At 38.8% G+C, this 23795-nt stretch overlaps 1 protein-coding gene across 1 annotated transcript; it reads left to right on the forward strand.

The window, feature by feature from the left end:
• Positions 1–1044: 1044 nt before the first annotated feature.
• aif1l (allograft inflammatory factor 1-like) lies at positions 1045–17546 on the forward strand. Its single transcript, XM_046066016.1, has 6 exons — positions 1045–1203; positions 1381–1442; positions 3347–3413; positions 11299–11340; positions 12094–12256; positions 17328–17546. The coding sequence occupies exons 1-6, from the start codon at positions 1179–1181 to the stop codon at positions 17413–17415; spliced, it is 447 nt and encodes a 148-aa protein (XP_045921972.1). The 5' UTR covers positions 1045–1178; the 3' UTR covers positions 17416–17546.
• Positions 17547–23795: the final 6249 nt, after the last annotated feature.

The following is a 23795-nucleotide window of genomic DNA, read 5'->3' on the forward strand; positions in this document are numbered from 1 at the left end:
CAGGGTCGGGGGGACAGATATTTATAGTAGAAATATTTCAGTGTAGCTGGAAATTAAATCCAATTTTGATTTGATGTGATTTAATGTACCTATTTATGGATCATTAAAACACAGACACCATGTTGAAGTGAGAGCACTTATTAAAAACATCTAGTCTGTAATATATAACATGTGACATAACATCGAACAATAGAAACATAAAACCTAAACTACATCAGTGCAAACTATACCACAAAACAAATTACAGAGTAATAGCTCAAGTAAAATTTAGACAGATTCATTCATTTATTACCATTTTATCATGATGGCTAGATGATCTTAGGTTATTGTTGTTTCTGTTTGTTGATGCGTTGTTTTCTTGTGTTGTGTTGATAAATATTTTGTGCCGCACCCCAAACTGCCTCTCTGGGGACATTAAAGTTGTCTAAGTCTAAGTCTAAGTCAAAAATCAAATAATTGTCATTTATAAAGGAAAGGTTCTAAATAACTGCTGGTTCCAGCTTCTCAGATCTGAGTATTTGACATTTTTCTGCTTTCTATCACTGTAAATTGAGCATTGTTTTTGTATTCTGACATTTTATTCGCGTAACTATCAATTGATTCATCTAAAATTAATTGAGGGATTAATCAAGTTCTGGTGCAGCCCATTTTTTGTCAACTTCATATTTAATGTTCCACAGCATGGAAAGAGCTTCCGACTATATTATTTAATTGATGTATACTATAAATAAACACACACTGCATGCTAGACTCCATCCACTCTTTCTTAACATCAACATACCACAAAGTCATAACAAAACATGTTGGTACTTCGCCATCTCCTCCAGCAAGAATTGTAAGTAGGACACTTGAGCATATTTCTCATTTCAAGACATATGCCCCCTGTTAGAATAAACAGCCCCTATCTGATTCTGCCTTGAAAAATACCTGACAGAAAAAGAAAACAAAACACTCTGCATGCAGCAAGGGCACGTAAAGTGGGAAAGTAGTTTATTTTGAAGGTTTTAACCGGATGTTCCCTTTCTAAATGCGTCCGTCTTGACACCAGTGCCCAATGGCCCGCTAAACCCAGTCTCTCACGGAGAAAAGGAGTATCGCCACGGCCAACAGTTGCGGTAGCCCTCTGGCTTGGATATTTTTCATTTTTCTGGATTTCTACATCACAGATACATTTCGGGATGCCTTCAAATAAAAATACCCAAGGTAATAAATAATACAACAGCGCACTGCCTTGTCTATTTCCCCGGGTATCTGCTTGTGTCTGTCGCTAGAGCCTTTACAATAGAGCATCAGCAGGCCGACCCGGTGCTACCGACCAAGCTAAGCCTATTTCGATATTAACTAGCATGCTATTAAAATAATGTGATTTTCTCTTTACAGGAGGGAAAGCCTTTGGACTGTTAAAGGAGCAGCAGAGGCAAAAACTGGAAGAAGTAAACCAGGTACGCATGTTCTCTTCTTTATTTGCCATCAGCGTCTCTAACGGCACCTCAGGGGAATTTGAATTTAATGAGCTCGCATACACTTGACTTGGCATTGGCCTTGTTTTTGAACGTGTGCGGCCACACTGGGGATTCACTGCAGTTAGACTGAAGTATCTCAGCAGAGCTGTAAACAATGCATTCTCCCACATGCTACATGATCACAGCCATGCAGTTGATGCATATTATTGATTCTCCCCCCTCCTGCAGTCTCGTGGCACTTGTTGAAAGGCTGCATGCTGTCACATCTCTGGTGTCGAGGGACTGTGAGCGTTTCCCTCTGACCTGATCATATCGATCTGTTTGGTCACCGGTTAAAAAAAATAAAAAATGCATTTGAAGCGTGTTTTGTGGCCGTTCCTTATTATTTGTGCACATAGTGGCTTCACTGCTGACCCCGCCGACGGGAATCCTGTGTCTGAATGAGCTCTTTGTCTAACAGTAGGCCTCGCTTCGTCAGATAACTATGCAGTGGTTCCCACAGATTAGCGAGATGTCTGTTTAATCTCTGTTTCCCTCCTTGGCCGGCTGTCATCAGCTCCCAACATGAAAACCAGGTCGCGGCAAGAGGGCAGCCGGGAGCGCCTGCGACAATTCAGTGCACAGTTGCAAACACTCCCTGTTCCTTTTATAGAGATTTATGTCATCATTTAATGTCCTGCATTTGTTCATTGGGGAAATGGCCACTAATTCCGAAGAGGCTGTGTAAAAATAACAGGTGTATTATGATTAAATCCAAGGTTTTTTGTATAATGACATCCACTCCATTACATTAACATGTGGGAATGGAACTTCAAATCCTAGCACTGCTAGATATCTAGGGTGGTTATTCCTCTATGATAAATACTTTGGCACTGATATGATTAGTCAAATATAAAAAATACTTGATTGAAAGACAATTCATCTATGTAAAAGTCATTCTCTAATGTTAAACAGAGTATCTTTGGGTTTTGGGGACATTTTTACAAGTCTGTTCGGTCTCTGATGGATGTTTTTTGTTATTTTATGGACCAAACAATAAGCCAAAACAATTTGCTATCAGTTTAATAATGAAAATTAAATACGTGTTAGTTGCAGCTCCAAAAACACTTACAGTACACTCTGTATTTGACCTCTGTGTTGTAAAACATTCATTGTAGAGAAGATTTCCTGCCTTATAATACCGCACCACACTTGTTTAAATATACTCGCATACTTTTATGATACGCTGTGACCGTGAGAGGACATTCCAGTGTGTGTGTGTGTGTGTGTGTGTGTGTGTGGGAGGCAGTGGTGATTCAGCACGACTGAGTCAGGCGTCCCTGATAAACATCCAGTTGTTGGTGTTTATCCTCTTCACCCTTAATTACAAGCTTGACAGACACATAGAGGTCAGTGCGGAGAACAACATCACGCTCCGTCTCTTCCTTGCTCTCTCTCTACGCTTCCCGTGTAGATCGAAGCTGACTCCCACATGGCAGACTGCGTCATTAGAATTTCATTAGAATAGCTTCCCTTCAGGCTCTTTCCTTTTACACCCTTGTGAGGTGTTCCACTTAATGAACACAATGATAAGTAATGACAATCCGCAGGGGGAAGCGGGGGGGGGCATCTTGAGATTGTGAGTCATCATTCTCAAGTTGGACGTTTTTGACACAGTTGACAGGAGACAATCAGATTAATGTACTTAACGCTCTAATGTGTGCGTGGGCTTCTTTCCTCTTTGATCGTGTATTGTATAACACAGCCAGAAGTTTCTCAGCATAAAGTTTAGAGATGAGACCAAAACTGATTTAACGGTGGGGGTTCAGTTTCAGTCAAACTTGAAAAACCAGGTTTTTTTTCTGATGACATCCCGTTTGTTCACCCCTCTTCCTCCTTCACAGGAATATCTGGAAGACCAGAAATACAGGGATGAAGAGGACCTGGCAGAAAAATTGGAAGGCCTCAAAAGTAAGCAAGTCCAGTCCTTCCTCCCTCAGTGGTTTTTAGTATCTGCAAGTATGCGCTTGTCTTTGCGAAGGAGTGTTCGCTTTTTTCTGGCTTTTGTCTTTGCCTCAGTATTTGTTTGTTTGTCAGCACACCCGCATAAGTCTTCAGCATTTTGTTTTTCTCTGTGGGAAAGACAGATTGCTTGCAAGGCCAAGTCCTCCGTGGCCTTGGAGGAATGTGCTGGGGCGTTCCTCTGCTTGTTGTTACAATATTCAGAACTTTGCCGGGTAAACTCCAAGCTCCTGGGAATAGAAAAAATAATGCTGCAGCTGATTAAGGGAAGAAAATAGCACGATTTACCGAAAAACTCCTCCCCATTGCTTAGATATTACACATGTATGCTCTCGCAGCATGCAGAGTGTTTTCTTTTCCTGTCAGGTATTTTATCTTAGATTTTCCAGACAGAATCACATAGGGGCTGTTTATTCTAACAGGGGGCATATGTCTTGAAATGAGAAACATGCTCCAGTGTCCTACTTACAATCTATGCTTGCTGGAGGAAATGGAGCAGTAATATATAAACAGAAAGGGGACCCGACACCCTGGTCCTGTGAGGGATGCTGTTTTTTCCTTTCTATTTTTTCCCTCCCTTTTTCCATACTGTCCACATGACCCCGAAGTCAGTACCCAAACACTTTGCTTTTGACCACGAACCGAATCACATCACGAGTGTTGCATAGTTTGCCCCCCAGAGGTAGCTCTGCAGCTCGTCTGTTTAAAACACTGCTCCACAGAGAAAAACATCAACTGACTGGAGTCTACCGGAGCATGTAGAAACAACTGCAAAGAGTAGCTTTAACTTATTCTAAATATATCTGCGAGCCGCTTGGCTGTAGTTACAGTCAGCGTGTCAGAAATGATTAAACCAGAGGGAACATGTAAATAATCATGAGCTGAACAAGAATCTAACATGGCTTCCTGCCAAACAAAGTTATAAAAGGGATAAGCTATATGTGAATATGCTACATAGTAGAAAGTCATTGTGGCATATTAAATGTAAGGTAATAACTATTACATGACAAAAAATATATATATACATTTTTGCCTATGTAACAGGCCCCTGTTTATTATTATGGCAATGACATGAGAGATGATATATGGTGGTAGTAGTAGTATTATATTGGTATTTTTGTTATAGTTTTGTTTTGCTGGTCCCCTCCATATTTTTTAAAAATGTTTTCTGTACTTCAATACATTTGACTCTTATTTATCAAAACTTTAAAATATTTTGTTGTACTTTTGTTTAAAGTACTATTTATAACAATAAAAAAGTTTCTTTTTATACTGCATGATGGGATAATCTTTGTTTATGTCATGCGTTTCTTAAAATAAGGGGGAAAAGAATATCGGCCGATATATCGGATTTTAAAATCCTCAAATATTGAAATCAGCATTGGACTTAAATGTCCAATATCGATCGGGCTCTTAATTGGATATGGGTTGATGTAAGAGCACATTCCTTTGCTACTCTAAAGTAGTAGTTTGCTACTCATGTGGAATATTTACTTTACTGTCAAGTCACGCTTGACAGCACAGTGTAACAGCTGAAAAAAGTAAAATTGGAAATGTGTTGCTCCCTGTGTGTTTTGTGCCCTGGGACAGCTGTGGTTGCCAAATGACCACTTGACAAATTTTAAACATATGCATATCATATTTTCCCTTGAGCTTGTATGGCTCAGGGTTTTTTTATAACTTTGTTTGACTAAACAGATTTGTTTTGAAGCCTGCACTGAGGCGTTTGTCTGGCCACAGGGTCAGTGTCTTATAAAAGGCTGGGTAAATTCTTTCTTTATCTGTGGGCCAAAGTGGCAGAGGAAGTTGTCATCTATTTCCACTGTTTTATCAGCAAGGTTATTTTTTCTACAATGGAAAACCCCCTTCGAATGATAGCTGCCAGAGTGATTAGTAGACACGCACCCTCAAACACAGACCACCTTATGAACATCAAAGAGAAGTAGTGAAAAAAATGATTAAAGTAGAAAATGTTGCATCAGTAGCTGAAGGAATGTAGGCCAGGATACATTTAGGTTTTGTTCAGTTGAGGCATTTTCTGTGGCTGTGGATGATCAACAGGCTGCTCTACAACAAGTTGCCCACTCAAGAGCTCCTGTATGTGTGTGTGTGTGTGTGGGAGGCCCACTCCTCAGAGTTTAGGAACAGGGTTGGCATTGTCCTGTCCCACTCCTCATGGGTTTGCAGTAAACACAGCTCTCTCTCTCTCTCTCTCATTCTCTCTCTCTCCCAACACACATACACACACACACACACACACACACACACAGAGCTTCCAGTGTGGGACAGAAATGGCAAGTGTAATCTGACTGGAGTGGTCTTCAAGAGAAAAGAGAATGGTGAAATTTAGGGAGAAGCGGGAAAATGTCTGCTTTTGGTATTTCACAGCAGCAGCCACTTTTATACGTGAATGAGTACACAGTGTAACACGGGATAACAGCGTAGGAGACTGTAAAGGTTTACAAACCTAGTCAAAATGACCAAACCACAAAACTAACTGTGATGGAAACAGAGAGGTTTTGATGGAAATGCTGCTCTGATGCTGTCAATGTCGGCAAACCATATGCGTAGGAGCCATTATACATGTCTGCGCCCCCACATTTCAACATCTACGTTTTGGTAAACCTGCTTCTCTCCTTAACAAGCCGGCAAGTGAAATACTATCACTTTCCATTAATGTCGTATTAAAAGCGTATTTAGTCTCTGCAGATCAACATCTAAGTCTGATGATCACCGGATTGATTCTGATATATTAAGTGTCCTGTTGTTGTAAAGAGCATCGCTTTCTTCTGATGGACATTAGCTTATTTTTTTAAGATTGGTTACTATTTGTTTTAAAGCGATGTCGGATGGTGAGTCCATAAACAGAATGTCGCCGGTGAAACTAATCTTGGCTTTCACTCAGCAGCTACCAGCTGTTGTTTATTCAGGAAACAATCATTTTTGATATATATATATATATATAAGACAGAGAGAGAAATTACGGGAAGATAAAACAGTGCTTTTGGCTTTACGCATGACTCACAGCTTCCTCAATGTAGGTTTACCCTGCTTCAACAACAAGCTGCTCCTGTGTTACTGCCACAATAATTCTTTGCATTATAAAAATTATTTAGACGCTTTAGAAATAATCAGATTGTACTGGCTGCCTGTGCTACTGCAAAGTAAGTGGTTTGGTTGGTGTCCATGTCCATAATAAAAAAGACAGGCAACAGTACTGGCTAGGCAGCAAGCGTGATATTATCAATAAAAAATAATTGTATTAAACGGAAATAGCTCAATTACAGATAATAAATACTCAAATTGCATTCTAGAAAAAACCTGATGCACAGCCGATGAAATATATTATTAAATATACTTTTACTTGAGTAGGTTTTTTCCTCTTACTTTTTATGGGAGTAACTGTACTTTTTCTTGAGTAAAGATTTTGAGTACTCCACCCGCCACTGGCCAGCAGCCCCAGTACTAGGGCTGACATGGTGAACATGAGACAGACAGCCGAGATGAGGGCAAGGCTTTGTATTTAAGAGGAAGAAGACAGAGGTCACAGGAGGAGGAGTAGAACAAACTTAGGAGGACGGAGCTTGTAAGTTGTATGGATAGCTAGTAGACTGACATAGTAAATTCTAAAACTCGCGTAGTAAAAAGACTTTGTTAGGCCAACAGCAAGTCATCAGAGTTTGCATTGAAGCGTTCTGAATTCACAAACATTTGTTGCAGGGAGAGTCAGGGCCAACTGAGAGACAGGAAATATTACAGACAACTCACAAGTGTAACATTAGGATAGCTAAATTAGGGCTGCAACTAATGACTATTTTCATAGTCGACTAATCTGTTCATTATTTATTCGATTAGTCGACGACTAGTCACGATTACTGCCTAACCCTAAATAAACCATTTAACTAACATATTTCAAGTGAATTACTGATCTCCAACACACAGTCTAACTACCTAACATTACCATTAAGTGAACAGGGTTTACTATTCAGAATGAAAACTAGTATCAGCGCCAGGGGGCAAACCAGGGAAGAAGACAAGACAGCGTAGGCTACTCCTATAATTTACTGATTTATACAAACTTTAAAACTTTCAACTGTTTAACAAAGCTTTATGCTTTTGAACTAAATAAAAGCAAATTAGTCCCCTTTCGTACTGCTTCTGTAGTTTATTTTTCGAAAGTGCTTATAGGTTTTAGGCAGTAACTCAGTGGAGAATGTTTTGTAGGCTACATCACGAGCCAGATGTTCCTTTATGTACTTTAAACCATTACTCATTACTAATAACTTTTTTAAAGGTGGGTCTCCAACATTGCCAAAGTTGTGTTGGACAGATTTGTGCTGCAGTGTTTGAGAGAGAGAGAGAGACACACGAGCGAGAGGATATGCTGCGCGAATGTGCTACGACGTTGATCTGCAATCAAATAAGATTTTAGATAGGGCTTGTAAAATTTAAAAAAAACAAAATCAGTATGTGGCGGTCAGCGTTGATATTGTGGCGGGCCGCCACAAATAAATTAACGTATAGGAAACACTGCCTTTGCTCTGTCTCTGCAGCTCTGTTGTTGCTGCTGCAGTGGTCTGAGTAACTTGGACCAGGCTCTGTGGGTGTGACTGGCCGGCCGGCCGGCACCACTAATCTCACGGCACTTGTGGAGCTTCTCAACCCCGAAAACGTTTGAGCACATTTTCAATTCGCCATCAACTTTGGTAAAACTGCCAATATTCAAATTCTACACAGTTGATTTTTCACCTCAAAACCGCTCAAAAGTGTATTTAGTAACTTGTAAAACAAAAAAAGGCATTCTGCTGTTCCCCTCTTTCGTTACTTTCTGCTTCTCGCATGAATGCTTCTTCTTCGTGAGTTGTTACAGTCAAGCAGTCATGGCAGACGGTGGAAGCGATACTGCCCCCAGCACTTCCTGTAATGCATTGCAGTTAGAAATAAACACCCAGAAATGTTGCTAATATCAAGATTGCTATCTCTCCCTTAAATGGCATCTATGTAACGATGCGTCGACAATGAAATTTCACGTCGACAAATTTTTATATTTGACGTCATCGATTAATCGTTGCAGCCCTAAACTAAATACATTTGTACTGTGGCTAGCTACATTAACTAGCAGCTGTTCCATTGTTTTTATGTAGTCGGTTTTGTTCTGGTTACTTTATACTCCGTCTCTCTGACTGTGTACCCAAGTCTTCATAATCTCCCCTCTCCAGTCTATTCTCCATCTTCTTTCACAGGAAGTACCTTCTCTGAGCCACACTAATAAATAGATTGTGTCCAAAAGTCATTAGAAATTTAAGTGCTTCATTTAAAAAAAACAATCGGGGGGGGAATGCCCCAAAACCCCCTTAGCATTTCAGCGTCCCCAGGTTCAATGTCGCTCTTGCGCCAAATTTCTCTTGAAACAATTGGCGGTACAACCTCCTACTGTTTAGTGAAAGTCTGCATTTAACGAATATTTTCATTCTCAAGTCTGTTGATTATTTTCTCTATTAATTGATCAATACAAAATGTCAGAAAATGGTGAAAAGTGTCAATCAGTGTTTCCCAAAGCCCAAGATGACATCCTCAAATGTCTTGTTTTGTCCACAACCCAAATATGTTCAGTTTACTTTTTAGAGGAGTAAAGAAGCCCAAAAATATTCACAATTGAAGGTTCAGTGTGTAAGATTTAGTGGTATCTAGTGGTGAGGGTTGTGAATTGCAACCAACTGTCCAGTCTACCACTGCCCCCTAACTTTTCAAAGAGCGTAGGACAGCTACGGTGGCTGACACAGCATAAAAGGTGTCTTCTGAGACAGCAGAGAGTGGCCAGTCAAGAAATGAGGTTTCTTTATGTATATTTATTAAGAAATTATATTTACTTAATTATTCAGTAAAACCATATGTTATTGTGACTTGACCACTGACAGATAACATGAAAAATGTAAGCCAAGAGTGTGTAACATTGTCACTGTTTCTGCACCACAGTCCATTATAAACCATACATTAAAGTTTATGCAAACATTGACAAGAGAAACACATTAATTCTCTCTGCGATTATTGACCATCTCTAAAACTGCCAGCCAACAATAACATCTGGCCCGCGGTCAGATTAGGGTGCTTTGATAGGGCAAAAAATATAAATAAATAAATACCTTGATAGCAGTGCTGAAATAGATCTCAGTCATGACAGCAACAGTTATTAACATAATCACTTCCTCTTTAGTGGTTTTGCCGACAAAATAAAAGGACGAGAAGCTTGTTTACTGTACTGCAGTATTTGGAGTTGAATTGAGCTTTTATTTTGAAAGATTTGAACGACAAAGTCTGTAGAAAACGTGATTCCCCTAAATGTCCTCTGCCTGGAGATACTAGGGAATTGCAAAAGTGTCCGTAGGTTGATGGATGTGCATGAAACACCGAAACAAAAACACTACAGCACATGCCGTGATCTGAGAAACATCCGCTGCAGAATCTTCTAACTTACCAACTGAGCTAACCGAAAAACATGTTGATGCAAGTTAATATTATGGCATAGTTATGGATCTTATATTGCATTTCTGTCGATACATCCTCAGAAATATTACACACTGAACCTTTAAGTAGCCTAAATCTGAGAATTTTCACTTTTTGAAAATATTTGGCGATAAATTTAAAAGTTGACAAGTAAATTAATCGATTAATCGTTGCAGCTCTAATTTAGTATGATCGACTTTTCAGCTGACATAGCAGTCAGCAGCCATTCAGGAGAAACCTGAGCCTGGATTTTATAATTGAACCAGGATGCATGCTATTTATTTCTTTGACTTAGTGGAATTTTTTGTTGTTCTGTAAATTCAAATATTGCACAGTGTATACAGTCATATTGTCCAACTCTATCTATAGACCAGACAAAGAATAAACCACACAAGCACATGACAAATACCAGAATCAACACCTAAAAGCAAAATAATATTACTTTTTGAGTTGCAGTTTGATAGTTGAACATGGAATCAAATCCACTTACGGAAGATTTTCAGCTTGCTTGTCAAAGCTATGCAGGTTTAACATACAACAATTTAAAGAATTTTAAATACAATCAAAACTCCAGATAGATGACACATTTCCTCGTGAGACATTTCGGGAAAATATTAGACATTTTTCTTACATTTGTGCAGAGTCAGGCTAAATGTTACACCCTGCTTCTAGTCTTTATGCTAAGCTGAGCTAGCTGTATCCAGCATCCTATTTATCGGACAGATATAAGAGTGGTATCGATCTTCTCATCTTACTCGCAGCAAGAAAAAGAATAAGCATATTTTCCAAACTGCCAAAAATATTCCATTAAGCTAAATGGCCATCTGTGTACTGTACGTTGCTCGTTGCTAATTAAAAAATCAGATTTCTATATCAGATTTTATTTGAGTGAGTGACCATGAGGGAAAACTCTGTATCTGAACTTTGGAATTTCTCCATTTCATCGTCTTTGTTTTCCTTCCACATTGCTGTGTTTGAACTTTTACTTCTCTTTTTTTAACTTTGTGACCCCCGCACTTTAATCTGTCTCACATGTCCACCCCCACTCAGCTGCCCTTTGCCTGCTTTCACTGACAGACATCCAAAACACACACACACAGACAGACAAAAACACACCTGTCATTATCAGCTGTTTGTGTCTTTCCATTTGCTAGGTCAGCTGTCAGCAGATTGTAAGACAGTGAGATCAGTGGACACTGTGTGTTCACAGTTATGGCTGGCTAGGGATTGGTGTTTTGTTGAAATGTTGCACTAAAGGGATGTGGTGTGTGAGCTACGTATGAATTACCACTGTTGGTAACAATCTCTTGCGTGTGTTTTCGTTTTGCAGATAAATATGCTGAGTTTGACCTGAATGACCAAGGAGAGATTGGTGAGTAATAGTAGCGCTAAAATAACAACTGCACCCCAGATAACAACTGTCAGATGAGCCATGTGCTGTATCGACAGGAGGGAACAGTAATTAATAATGTGTGTGTGTGTGTGTGTGTGTTGTCTGACCAGTGTGAGCACAGGGCTTCAACAGGCTCATGTGTCATGTCTGTGTCCTGATGTAAAGTGACTCCATACTGTGCACCATTGTAAGAGGTCTTTAGTTCTTGAGCAGATGTGAGATAAACTGTAGTGTGGGAGTCATCAGCAGATTTGGCATCTGCAGGCCGTGAAAGGAGCTGCTAAGTGCCCTTTAAGACTTATTTTTTAGCCACTTTAGCATCAGGTCAAAATTCTGAATTGTCCAATATTTTGTTTTGTAACCAAATACCTTCAAAACGAATGGCATTCCTGTTAGCCTCACCTGCACTTAGTGCTTATTGCTAATTAGCAAATGTTAGCATGCAAACACTTATTACTACTACACTTACTATTACGTAAACATGGTAAAGATTATTCCTACTAAAGATCAGCATGTTAGAATGCTGACGTAACACTGACCATGTACAGCCTCACACAGGCTGAGTAGTTGTTCCTTTGATGGGTAAACTGAATATGTTTAAAATTGCTGGAGTGACCCTTTAAAGTGCCTCAGATACATGAAATAAAGCACTTAGACAATGTTCCCATTTCCTTACAATCTCATTTATGTTAGAAATGCAGACATCTGATTGTCATCTGTACCCTCTCTCAGACATGATGGGTTTGAAGCGAATGATGGAGAAGCTTGGCGTGCCCAAGACCCACTTAGAGTTGAAAAAAATGATCGTTGAGGTGACGGGTGGCAGCAGCAACACTATCAACTACAGGGACTTTGTCAAGATGATGCTGGGCAAGCGCTCCGCTGTGCTCAAACTGTAAGTACACCTCTGTGCACATGTGTAAAACCTGTTTTTATATACAGACTTAGTTCTGTCAATAAACCATCTGCTGGTTCATTGTGTTTGTGTGTGTTTGCATGTCTGAGGGGGAGGATACAAATCGTGTGCTGCATCAGCCAATTGCTTCATCCGTCAGCAGGGGGTTGTAGGATGACTCGCGATGATGTCACTACCCACATGCTGCATTAGTCGTTAATCTCCATGGCAACAAACCCCATCAATGGGGCCTATCCATAGTCAACCCATCCTCATCCTTAGCTGGGATCATGTGCTTAGGTAACTGACGATAGGCTGATTAACCACTGACAGTCATGTAGGAATGACAAGAAGACCAAAACTCATCAGATTCTATCAATAAAACTCATCTTTTTTTTTTCTTTAAATTTATTTTTTTGTTCACTTGTCCATGGTAGATAGGGTGACATTTCCTGCTATTCTGAAACGGGTTAGTCTAGGCAGTGTGAGGCTTTTAGAGGAGCCAGAGTGTATTGGCTGCTGCATGTCAGCTCTGGACTAAGCTGGCTGGACCATTTAGTAGACAAATCTCATAATCCCCCAAAACACCAAGCAGAGAAAATGCATAAGTTTAACTCCTTTGGCCTCAACCATTTTTCGAAAGTGTATCGCATAATCCCGCAGTCGCTATTTATAAATGTTTCTTTTCCTTCCGGACTCAGTTGCCCACTTGGTAGTACAAGATATTCCCTGCACTCCAGAAAAAGATGTTTTATAATTATTTTCACCAGGCAAATTTGCGCCAGTGATCATGTCTTGTTCTTGACTTAGCAGATCAGCAAATTTAAACAGATGTTGAAATCTCATGTTCATTTTGGGTTAGTATTTTTTAATGGATGATTTTGTTCCTTCTTGTGAAATCTTAAACTCTGCTGTGCAGGATGTTGCAGAATTAGAAAACCTATAAACAGGAAAGGAGTGTTTATTTTAGTGATCTTCTGATGACTACTGACATTTTGTAGTGTATATAGGGCTGTATCATATGTCCTTTTCTTTTCTCATTCAAGGTTTCTTGTATCTTTCATATTTTATGACATCACCCTAAAAAAACTTCAAACAAAATTAATAAAGTAATTTATCAGATTAGATAAATTATTCATATATTTATTAAAACAACTTTGTTTAATGAATAATACTCATCTCCACCTAATACTTTAATCAACCTAAATACATGTAGGCAGCAGTCTTATCCTGAAAACATTTTGAAGTGCAGAAGTTTGTTGTGACACTCGTTGTGCAAAGGATGGAGGCGGTAACCTAGGTAGCAACGTCACAAACCGCTGGAGCTAAAACAGATTTTTTGTTACTGTGGTTATATTAATGTAATTTATTGTGCTGTTACATTGCTGCTAGACCACCCTGTTAAAACAGGTGCGCTCCCCCCTTTGTGTGCAGCAAGCAGTTTTTTAACCACAGTGAAAATGTTGTTTTTGAAAGGCTAAATACCACCACATATGGATTGAAGCAGAATTTTTTGTTGGTTAAAAACCTGTATTGAATAATTTTTTCAATACATTTTGACTTTTGGACTTTACAATGCTCTGGAGTTACTGGAAATGTTTGGATCACACAAGTTGGAAACAATCCCACACAGCCACCTGTGAAATCTAATTCTACAAGTAGTATAATACTAATAATATTAGTGTAGCCTAATTTAGCGGGTTTAAACAGAATGAACAGACATGCAAACAAGAAGCTTCGAGCTAGCCCTAACAACATCGACTGTACATATTCCTTGTTCTGATTTCAAAGCTAACAGCGTGTAGGTTTATCTACCTACACAGAGCGCCTTGCTGTTTCTTAGTAATTTGTGCTTTTTTAACTCCAGCTGGGATCCTACTGCTCCCTACTCTCTGTTTTTGAGAGGGGAGGGAGAAGCTAAGGGGAACAAAACGGCTTTAAAATGGTGTTATTCAAAGCATGTAGCAGGGCCGCAGGTGATTTTGGCGCAATCAGAGGAAATATGATTGAGGTCAAGCTCCACATTGTGGACCAGTTTGTGAAAGCTCTTTGAATAAAGTCACTTAGTGCATTACACAAGTCTGCAAACACGCACGTCACTTTAGTTTGTTTAACCAACATTTTGAAGACCGAAGAGCCTTACAGATCGTTTATTGTATACTAGTGACTGTTTAACAGCAACAGCTGTCAGGGATCTTAACTACAGAACAGTTGTTTTTAGTCTTTACTCAAAACATAATGCCACTTTCCATGAAAGTCCACTTTGTTGTTTGTTAAATTAGATTATCACAGGGGTCCTACCTACTGAATTAATCACTGTGTATGAATGAGAGTACATATGTTTTTTCATCCTTTATACAGATTAAACATATCTGGTATGTATCATCTGACTGTGGTATGTACACAATGACAAGATTAAGTCAGCTGATCACTTTATCTATTAAGCTCTTCTGTTGTACAGATTAGCCTAACATGGCAATATGCTAAAATTAGTCATCATCAATTTTTTGGCTACAGAGTGATAAACATTGAAGTCACATCTGTGTATGATGAATCACAAAAACAAGAGTTTTTAATTCATAGTAATTAGTAATCATAATTCAATCAGTATTAATTGACTGTCAGTGTCAGTGGTGACTTGACCGACTTTGTGCAGCGTTGGGTAGCACAGGAGGTTCCAACCGTGTGAAGGAAAAGTGATTGCCAGAGTTTGAGTTGCTGAGCAAGTGCCGGTTTCGTCGTTGGGATCATTGCTCCTTATGGGCTTAGTGGGGCTTTGCAGAGTTTTCCAAAAAAGGAAATTAAAGACAGGCATTCGCTCTGAATAGCTCCTGTCAGATCACTCACTCTGCTATGTACAGCCTAAACCACTATTCCCCTCAGCCCTTTTGTGGTTTCCCTTCATTCCCGTCCTTTCACTTATGGCTCAGCCAGTTCACACCCCGAATGTAACTGTGGCTCTCTGTTTCCTCCAGTAGCCAGACTCGCACATCCTGCTTGTATTGTTTAGACTTTTGTCGTTCACCTTTTTAATCTGTTACTACCTTCTGTTTTCCTAATTTACATTTACATGCCTCTCTCCATGGTGCTGAAGCCATTAAACCAAGTGTCCCTGTCTGTGCCTGTTTAAAGTAATTTCAGTTAATGCGATAAGTGGATTACTCCATTAGTCGATGGAGGCTCCAGAGTGCGACCAATTTGGTTGCACGTGCACGCAAAAAAAATGTTGAATGCGACTAGTTTTTTCTTGGTCACACTGGTGCAACTAACATTTCGCTGGACAATTTCTTTATTCCGAATGTCTTTGATCGTGGCGCTATGTTGAGCCATGATGTGTAGTTAAACTTTTTGGGAGGTGCACAACAGGCTACGGCACAGGGTGCAGCATGGGGCATAATCAACGGCATTGATCTGAAGCAGTACTGTAAATTAGAGGTTCTTCACCTCTGATTGGCTCCTACTGTGAGAACTGACAACTAAGGTGAGGCAAGTGTCGTTGTAGTGCACATTTCTAAAACAAGGCAATTCAAAGTGCTTTACATAAAACATACAAGCAACATAGGTAAATATAAAAAATACATTTAAATATTTTTTTAAAAGAGTCAAATAGAAAATATAAATTTGTTCGGTGTTGTAGAATCTTTATAATTTCTATAATGGGTCAGGAATAATCAGACTTTTCACCTTACATTGTTTTGCTTTTTTGATTTCCCATTTCTCACACCAGTCAAACCTTAAACATTTTTTTCTCTAATGAGAAAGGAATTTAATATTTTTTGTGTTTTGGGCTGTTAGTCAGACAAAACAAGCTATTTGAAGATGTTAACTTGGACTTCAGGAAATTGTAACAGCTCTTTTTTATTTCCTGACATTTATACATCAAGCCATTAGTCTATTCATTGAAAAGATAATCCATCCATCCATCCATCCATCGTCAACCGCTTATCCTTGTACAGGGTCGCGGGGGTCTGGAGCCAATCCCAGCTGGCATCGGGCGAAAGGCGGGGTACGCCCTGGACAGGTCGCCAGTCCGTTGCAGGGCCTGAAAAGATAATCTGTTAAATAAATTTATAATGAAAATAAACAATAGTTGCAGCCCTAATTCCAATTTAATGCACATTTAAATACAATTGAAACTGTAATGTATATTAACTGCTGCAGTTTTACACTCTTTACTGCAGTATGTAATTTTCTTTTTAATTCATTAGTCACACTTCAATATGGCATTGTCAAATCTAAATTTAGAGTTGGGAATCGAGAACCGGTGCCAAGTTGAAATCGGTAAAAAAAATTTAGAGAACCGTGGATTCGATAAGACACTTGCATTTTCATTCTGCTTATCGGTTCATGATTTATTTGCATATTTCAGTCGTGAACTGCAGTGAGCATTTTACATAATCCATAAAAGTTGCACTTATCTGCCAGGACGTGCTACACAGACCTAACGTCACGTCATTTGTCACACAGTACACCACCAAAGAATGCGAGAAGAGAGCACTTCTTCTTGGCTGTGGCTCAGGAGATGGAGCGGAAGGTCGGCGGTTCAATCCCTGGCTCCTCCAGGCTGCATGTCAAAATGTCCAAGGGCAAGATACTGAACCCTGAATTGCCCCTGGTGGCTATTCCACCAATGTACAGTATGAATGTGTGTGAATGTTAGTTTCTGTTTGAGCACTTATGCTCAGTGTATGAATGAGTGTGAAGGGTGATTGCGATGTAGTGTAAAAGCGCTTTGAGTGGTCGAAAAAGACTAGAAAGGCGCTATACAAATATGGAGCATTTACATTTACTTCTGTTTAGATTCCTAGACCTTGGTGGACCACAGCAAATGCTCAAAGAATAGCTGAGCTTTACTAAAAAAGATAGCGATGGAATTGTTAAAATTGAATCAATACCCAACCCTGCGCATGTTCATCACAATGAATTAATGTTATAATTGTTATATTGTTGTGTATGTATGTATGTATGTCAGACAATAATTATCTATCTATATATTTTTTAAATCACAGATATTGATATTGGTATGTGTAAACACTGCTAGTGAATTGCTATGATTCCTCTCTCCCCGCAGAGTCTTGATCTTTGAGGACAAAGCCAACGGCTCTCCCTGCAAACCGGACGGACCCCCTCCAAAGCGGGACATTGCTAGCCTGCCTTAAGTTTTGATGTCAGCCTCCAGACTACTAGCGGAGAAGAGGGACCAGTGGTTGCGTGAAATTGAGTCGTTCTCTTAACATGTTGAGTGTTGTATTAGTGTGGGACCACTGATTAAAGATGTTATTTTGTGATATACTGTGTGTGCAAGTTGTCTGTTATTTGGAAGACCACAACTCACTAAATGATGTTTGACTGTGAATATTGTTATTCATTCATATTTTTACTTAATTAAAATGTAGCATTGATAGTTGTATCTGCTTGAAAAATTAAGTTTTGTAGTAAGTGTTTCATAGTTATATTTTTAAGGGAAGACTCAAAATTCTCCACAGGTTGTTTTTCCTTTGCTTGTTTCTTTTGTTTCATTTTTGGGACATATTTCGTTTTAACACATGCGAGGGTAGGATGCGTTTGGAGAAGCACAAGGAAAAGAAGCAGTTTTCCCAACACATTCTTGCACTGTCCTCAGTGGTCTTGGATGGATACATGCCAGGCTAATCTTGGTCAGCTTCTCGCTTTAGATCAGGTGCCAGAGATTACAGGCCCAGCCCATTTCCTCTGGGTCAATGGCGACTGCCTTTGGAGCCGGAATACTGATCTGGAATCAGTAACTAGGTTATCATGGCCATTTTTGTAGATGACTACTCACACTAGTTGTGAGAACAATAAGAGATCATGTTGACCATGGGACTTTTAGTTTCGATATGTGGCTTGAAGAACAGTGACTCAGTTTTAGATCTGTAAGGTTAAGCACGTGCTAATTTTTGGAAGGAGTGTGATTTACAGGCACACAGGCATAACAAATGTACATAATATACTACACACAGTACAATCATATTCTTTCCAAGTGCCTCAACATGCAGATACTGTAGAGCTTAAACATATAGGTTGAAAAAGGATGGTGTTCAGTTCAAGCAGTCCTCTTAGCTCACTAATGAACAATGTTCTTTATTTGGTAAGCTAGTTTTAATGATGTTTGTTGAATTATATTGATATGGTGTGTCCACAACATTCTGAGTAAGTGACGTTCACATTTTTTTAAATGTAATTTCTTGTCCCTTTTCTTAACATTATTTTTTTATGTCACAGCGAGCATTTAACCTGTTTATTGGGTGATTTTACTGTTTAGGTTACCCTATACTTGTCTTGTAATTCATACATGTTTTATTCATTTCTCATTGTTTTTGACGCATCTCCTTTCCCATATATGTTTTCACCAGCCAGCCATGGGTTCATTGTCCTGTGAATTCTGTGATTTGTGCCTCAGTGTTGGTCTCTCCAGTTTAAATTTTCCTGTAACACACTATTTACTGTGAATTTGGTACTCGTAGTATTTTTAACCCACTTAATATATTTTAAACTATTAAGTTGTTTTGTTTTCAGTCTGATAGGTCATTGCATATTTTATTGTTGTTAAGATGCACATTGTTGGCAGACACCAAAGGAATTAAAAGTCTTCTTACACTGGCCTGTTAAGTTTTGAATTGTTTATTGCAGCAATGGAGATCTCTTTTAAACTCTTAAATAATTTTGAGTTTGGGTGTAAAATGAATGGTTTAACTTCTTTAATATTAGTGTTTAAATGTAGTGTTTTTTTATTTCATTTATGAACACCTGTGTTTAATTTCATCATACATTTCCACTATTACGTTTATAGCAGGAGATGATGTACTACTTTGAGACGTAGATTTAGTCATAGATGCAGTAATACTATTTACTGAAGCCTATTGTGTTGTACATTGAAAAGTGAATGGCATTACAAAGAACTCCACAGTCATAGACTGGCTGTCCATCGAGTTAAGGGAGTATTCAATAAAGGATTGTGGTTTTGAAAAAGGTCATATAACAACAGTCGGTGATGACAAATGTAAAGGTGAAACCCATGCATTACATATATATAATCTCAGTCTCCGTTTTGCATGATCATCTTCTAGTTCATTCACAGGCAGAGGTAAATTGTGTGGGAATATATGGCTGTGACAAGTAAGTCACTGTTTCATTGTAAAATACTTTAATTCCATATTTTGTCTCTTTCACTTTTCATGCTACTTAATGTACATGCAGCCATATGCATACATACTCTTGAGCAATAAAATGCTTATATAAAAAAGGAAATAGCTGCTTGTTTGATTTGTGTCTTATTTTCCGTATGTAAAGGTCATTCCTATTTAATTTGATAGAGTATGTGCCTGGGTGTGGAATAAGTGTAAGCAATACTTTAACAAGCATGCGAACAGGCGGACCAAGTAGGATTATAATAAGCACCTCTGTAATTAAAATGATCATCACTGTTGCATGTAATGAACAGCCAGGAGTTTATAGGCACAGCGGAAGAAATTACAACAGTTGGACAGTGCTCATATAAGGAAAAATGAAACATCCAGCTAATGATTATGGCACTGACCCTGGGGCCCATGTTAGGTCCAAATTTGTTTATTATGGTTGCTACAGTTAGCAACATCAAATTTACTTTTGCTTTTTGTTGCATTTCATCTACCTTTTCATATCTCAAATGTAAGAGATATCAGGCTGGTTGAAAGAAAGTCTTTTTAAATTCTCTGCTGTGTACTTAACCATCTCACTCCCTTCCCTCTCACTAAAAAAACCCAAACATTTTTATTTATCTGAATGTCCGCAGTCAGTCTGCTTCAGCTATGCGTTCAGAAGATAGCATATATACAATTTGTTCTAGTCACTGACTCACTTTTGATTCATTTTTGATGTATTCATTTCAATCATAGCGTTTGCTGACTCAAGATCAGTATTTAAAAGTTGTAAAATTCTGCAGTGATGATCATTAATTGCCGTGACTTGACATGAGAAAAACGAACACACTGGTAACACAAGGGCAGGAGATGTTCCCCCTCAGTGTCTGCTCTGCCACTGCCATCTACTGGTGGCTCAAAGTCAGGACATGAGTGAGATATTTGACTCGTAATGAGAAAGTGACATACTGTTGAACAAACTACCTGAAATGGATTCATGCAAATTGAGGAACTACATTGTGGAACACCATTAAAAATGTAATAATGAAGGTTTCATTTTGATATAATAGTGTGATACCTCATCTTTCATGGTGATAAGTAAGCCAATAAGTGCTAAAATCCAGCTTAAGCTGGAGGCCTTCATTAAGCATCATTATCAGCAGAGAACTATAATACTATTATAATGTCAAGTATAATTATAAACACTCATTTAGCATTTATAATTCCTCCAAGTGATTGTTGCATAGGACAAATAGCCCATGTCTGTCATCTTGTTATCACTGGACTTAATTAGCCAATTGTCTTCCTTTTGGTTTCAGCATCGACCTCATTTTTAACATTATGAACAGGTGTTAAGGTGGAGGTGTCCTCTTTCTAGATAAGTTGCTCCAGTATCTCAAATTACTTTTCAGCCCATCTGGGTTTGAAATGTAAAACCTCATTTAACTACTTCTTATAGTAAATGCAAAAATTGTCTGTAATGATATGTAGCATTGCCTCTAGAGTCTCTTTAAATACATAAATCTTGGATCTAGTGTCAATGAGCCACTCATTCTAACAAGAAGAGCTGACCTGAACCTCTACTGAGAAATCGCACCTGCGAGATTGACAAGCAACCAAGACATGTCACCACTGAGGGGATTTTGTGTGATCACATTTGTAGGTTTCTGATTAGAAATTAAAATTTCCAACACACCTGACTACCACACGGTACTGTATTGATGTTAAACTTCCCAGGAGCATCTTGTTCCCTAAAATGGGGGGAACTATGTATAATGTAATCAGTATCATTTCATCTCAAAGCACACACACACACACACACACACACACAATTTTTCCCACTATGCCTGTGGGGACATCTCATTGACATAATGCATTCTCTAACTCCTTATCATAACCTTAACCTAATTGTAACCTGAACCCTAAGACCGCATCTTAACCCTCAAAAGGCAGTCTCTACACTTGTTTATGTCCCCCCAGTGATACGAGTCCTCATGGGTTAGCATGCATTCAGGTTAAAGTCCCCACCAAGATATAAGAAAATGAAACACAAACACACACACATACACAAACATACACCAAGTGTCACTGAGGACATTTTGGTACTAACTGTTAATTCCTACCAGATCTCTCAGGGGAGTCATGGTAACTGATCACCAGGCAATTCTTTCTTTAATAATCACTCACTGACAAAGTGAAACAGGTATTTGTTCAGCCTGTACTTTGGGTTACAGTTTGGTTTTGCAAAAAGTTGTAGTACATTGTGTTGTGCTTTGGGGTATGATTTGGGATACTTTGAGGGTGTTTGGTCATGCATTGCTGACACTGAGCAGTCCTTGACAAGCTGATTGTTATTCACATCATGTCTATGAGGAATTTTCAGTCTCCCAGGTCATGAGATACGGTAGAAGTGGCTCTGTTCAGAGTCAAGAAGCACCATTGATCCTACACAGCAAAGTTCAGCCACTTTTGACTTGCTCATTCTGGACATGTTCACAACTCACAAGGAGATCCAGCCCAGACCAGCCCTGAACAAGTCCCATCTGTAAGATGGGCAAGTGGGCACAGGAGGACTTTAGGGAGTTCACATCTGTCTCACATATCAGAGAAGATCTGGGCTGTCAAATTGTTTCCCAGCAAGCCATTCAATTAAAAACGTACACAGTAGACTGATAAACAACTTTGTTTATAATAGTTTCCTGTAGATTGTATGGGATAGGTATGTCACATTTGAAATGCCATTATGAGAATCTATACCATGAGTTAAAATACTGTTCCCATGATTACTAAAGTGGTGCAAATCTCAGTCTCTGGAGGCAGATGAGTGACCTTATTGCTGTTAAACCTACCATATGGTTGCTCTCATCTCTCAACCGTTGAATAGTTTCCTAAAATAGAATACAATACTGAGACATGACAAAATGTATGTCTAAATGATGAATAAGAGCCTAAAACAGAAAACAAAATTGACTATTGGGGAAATAATTACATAACACGATGAAAAGAGATTTTCTGATCAAGAGGCTAAGATTCGTTTAGATTAATTTTTGGCATTCATAGCTGCCATTGTCTGGGAGATTGTGCAGCATGAAAAGTGGTTCAGCAGGCTTGTTTCAGCAGACTTTGCCTGCTTCATTCTAGACCCAGAGCTCTGCAGCTCTGCTCTTAAGCCACCTGCTTATTATCTTTGACAGCACCTATATATGTAAACAAAAATCCATGGACACTGCGGCATGCAGCCTGGAGGAGATTTAGAATGATCATTATATTACAGTGAGTCACCCCACTGAACTCACCTTACACACTTGCATAGTTTTGTGACCAAGCCTTAACGATAATCCAAGGATTGATAAAATCAAGTAATAGACAAGAAATGTCACCAGTGACAGTAAATAGGCTTTTGTTGACAAATGGTTATTAGGCACCAATGTTAGGTAATTAGGCCTATACTGGAATACTTTACTCATAATCTAGGACATGAGTTATGTATGTAGGATAAAGGTCAACTACTGAAGAATCATATTTTGCCTAGCTGTGTATCAGCCAACTGTATATTCAGCTATGCAGTGAAACAGTATGTTCTCATTTGGGCCTTGTTTAGACACACATTTGCTCTGATCAGGTACCTACAGTATTATACATACTTATTCCAGCAAGTTCTTCTCAGTTTGGTTTGGTCTGGTTTGTTCTCCTTGTTAGTTGTGGAAAAGAGACATGAGCTTGTCAGTTTGAGAAGAGCTGTACCCAGATCAAGTTCAGTTTTTTTAAAACCATGTGTATATAAAGAAGGATACAGATATTTGTCAAAATTTGTAGAGGAGTGAAGTTTCTCTAACATATTGCAGGTTTTTTTCATTTATTGAAACATGTTTTAGAAAAATCAAAGTTCTTCTGTGTATGTACATGTTTTTCTTTCACACTTACTCTCGCAATGTAAACGACTGTTTCCTATTCTTGGGCGTGCCACATATTTAAAATTGAGCAACATTGTGTGACCACAGAATCACATTCACTAGAAACAGGGAGATATGTAGGCCTAAACCATAGACTGTATATAAAAACTCCCTGTCTATAACTCTCTTTAAGTTATAGTCTAATTCTGTATGCCGTTTCTTAGACAAAGGTCATAACAGAATGCATAATGTTGGTCTGACTGCTAAGAAAACTTATAGCTCCGTATATGGCACTAGAGTACTGAGTTGATCTACAGTTCCCCACATAGACTGTATATAAAAAAGTTTCCTCAGTGCTGTTTAACTATTTCTGTAAATGATTAATGTTACATTTAGTTACATTTGCACATTTGAACATTCTGTTCCTTTGTGCCCATGCTTACAATATTGTCTTACTTTTGTCTCTCATTCATTACAACATATGTGTCTAATGTCTAATATCCATGT

Source organism: Micropterus dolomieu, linkage group LG13 (genome assembly GCF_021292245.1).
Source record: "Micropterus dolomieu isolate WLL.071019.BEF.003 ecotype Adirondacks linkage group LG13, ASM2129224v1, whole genome shotgun sequence".
Taxonomy (NCBI): domain Eukaryota; kingdom Metazoa; phylum Chordata; class Actinopteri; order Centrarchiformes; family Centrarchidae; genus Micropterus; species Micropterus dolomieu.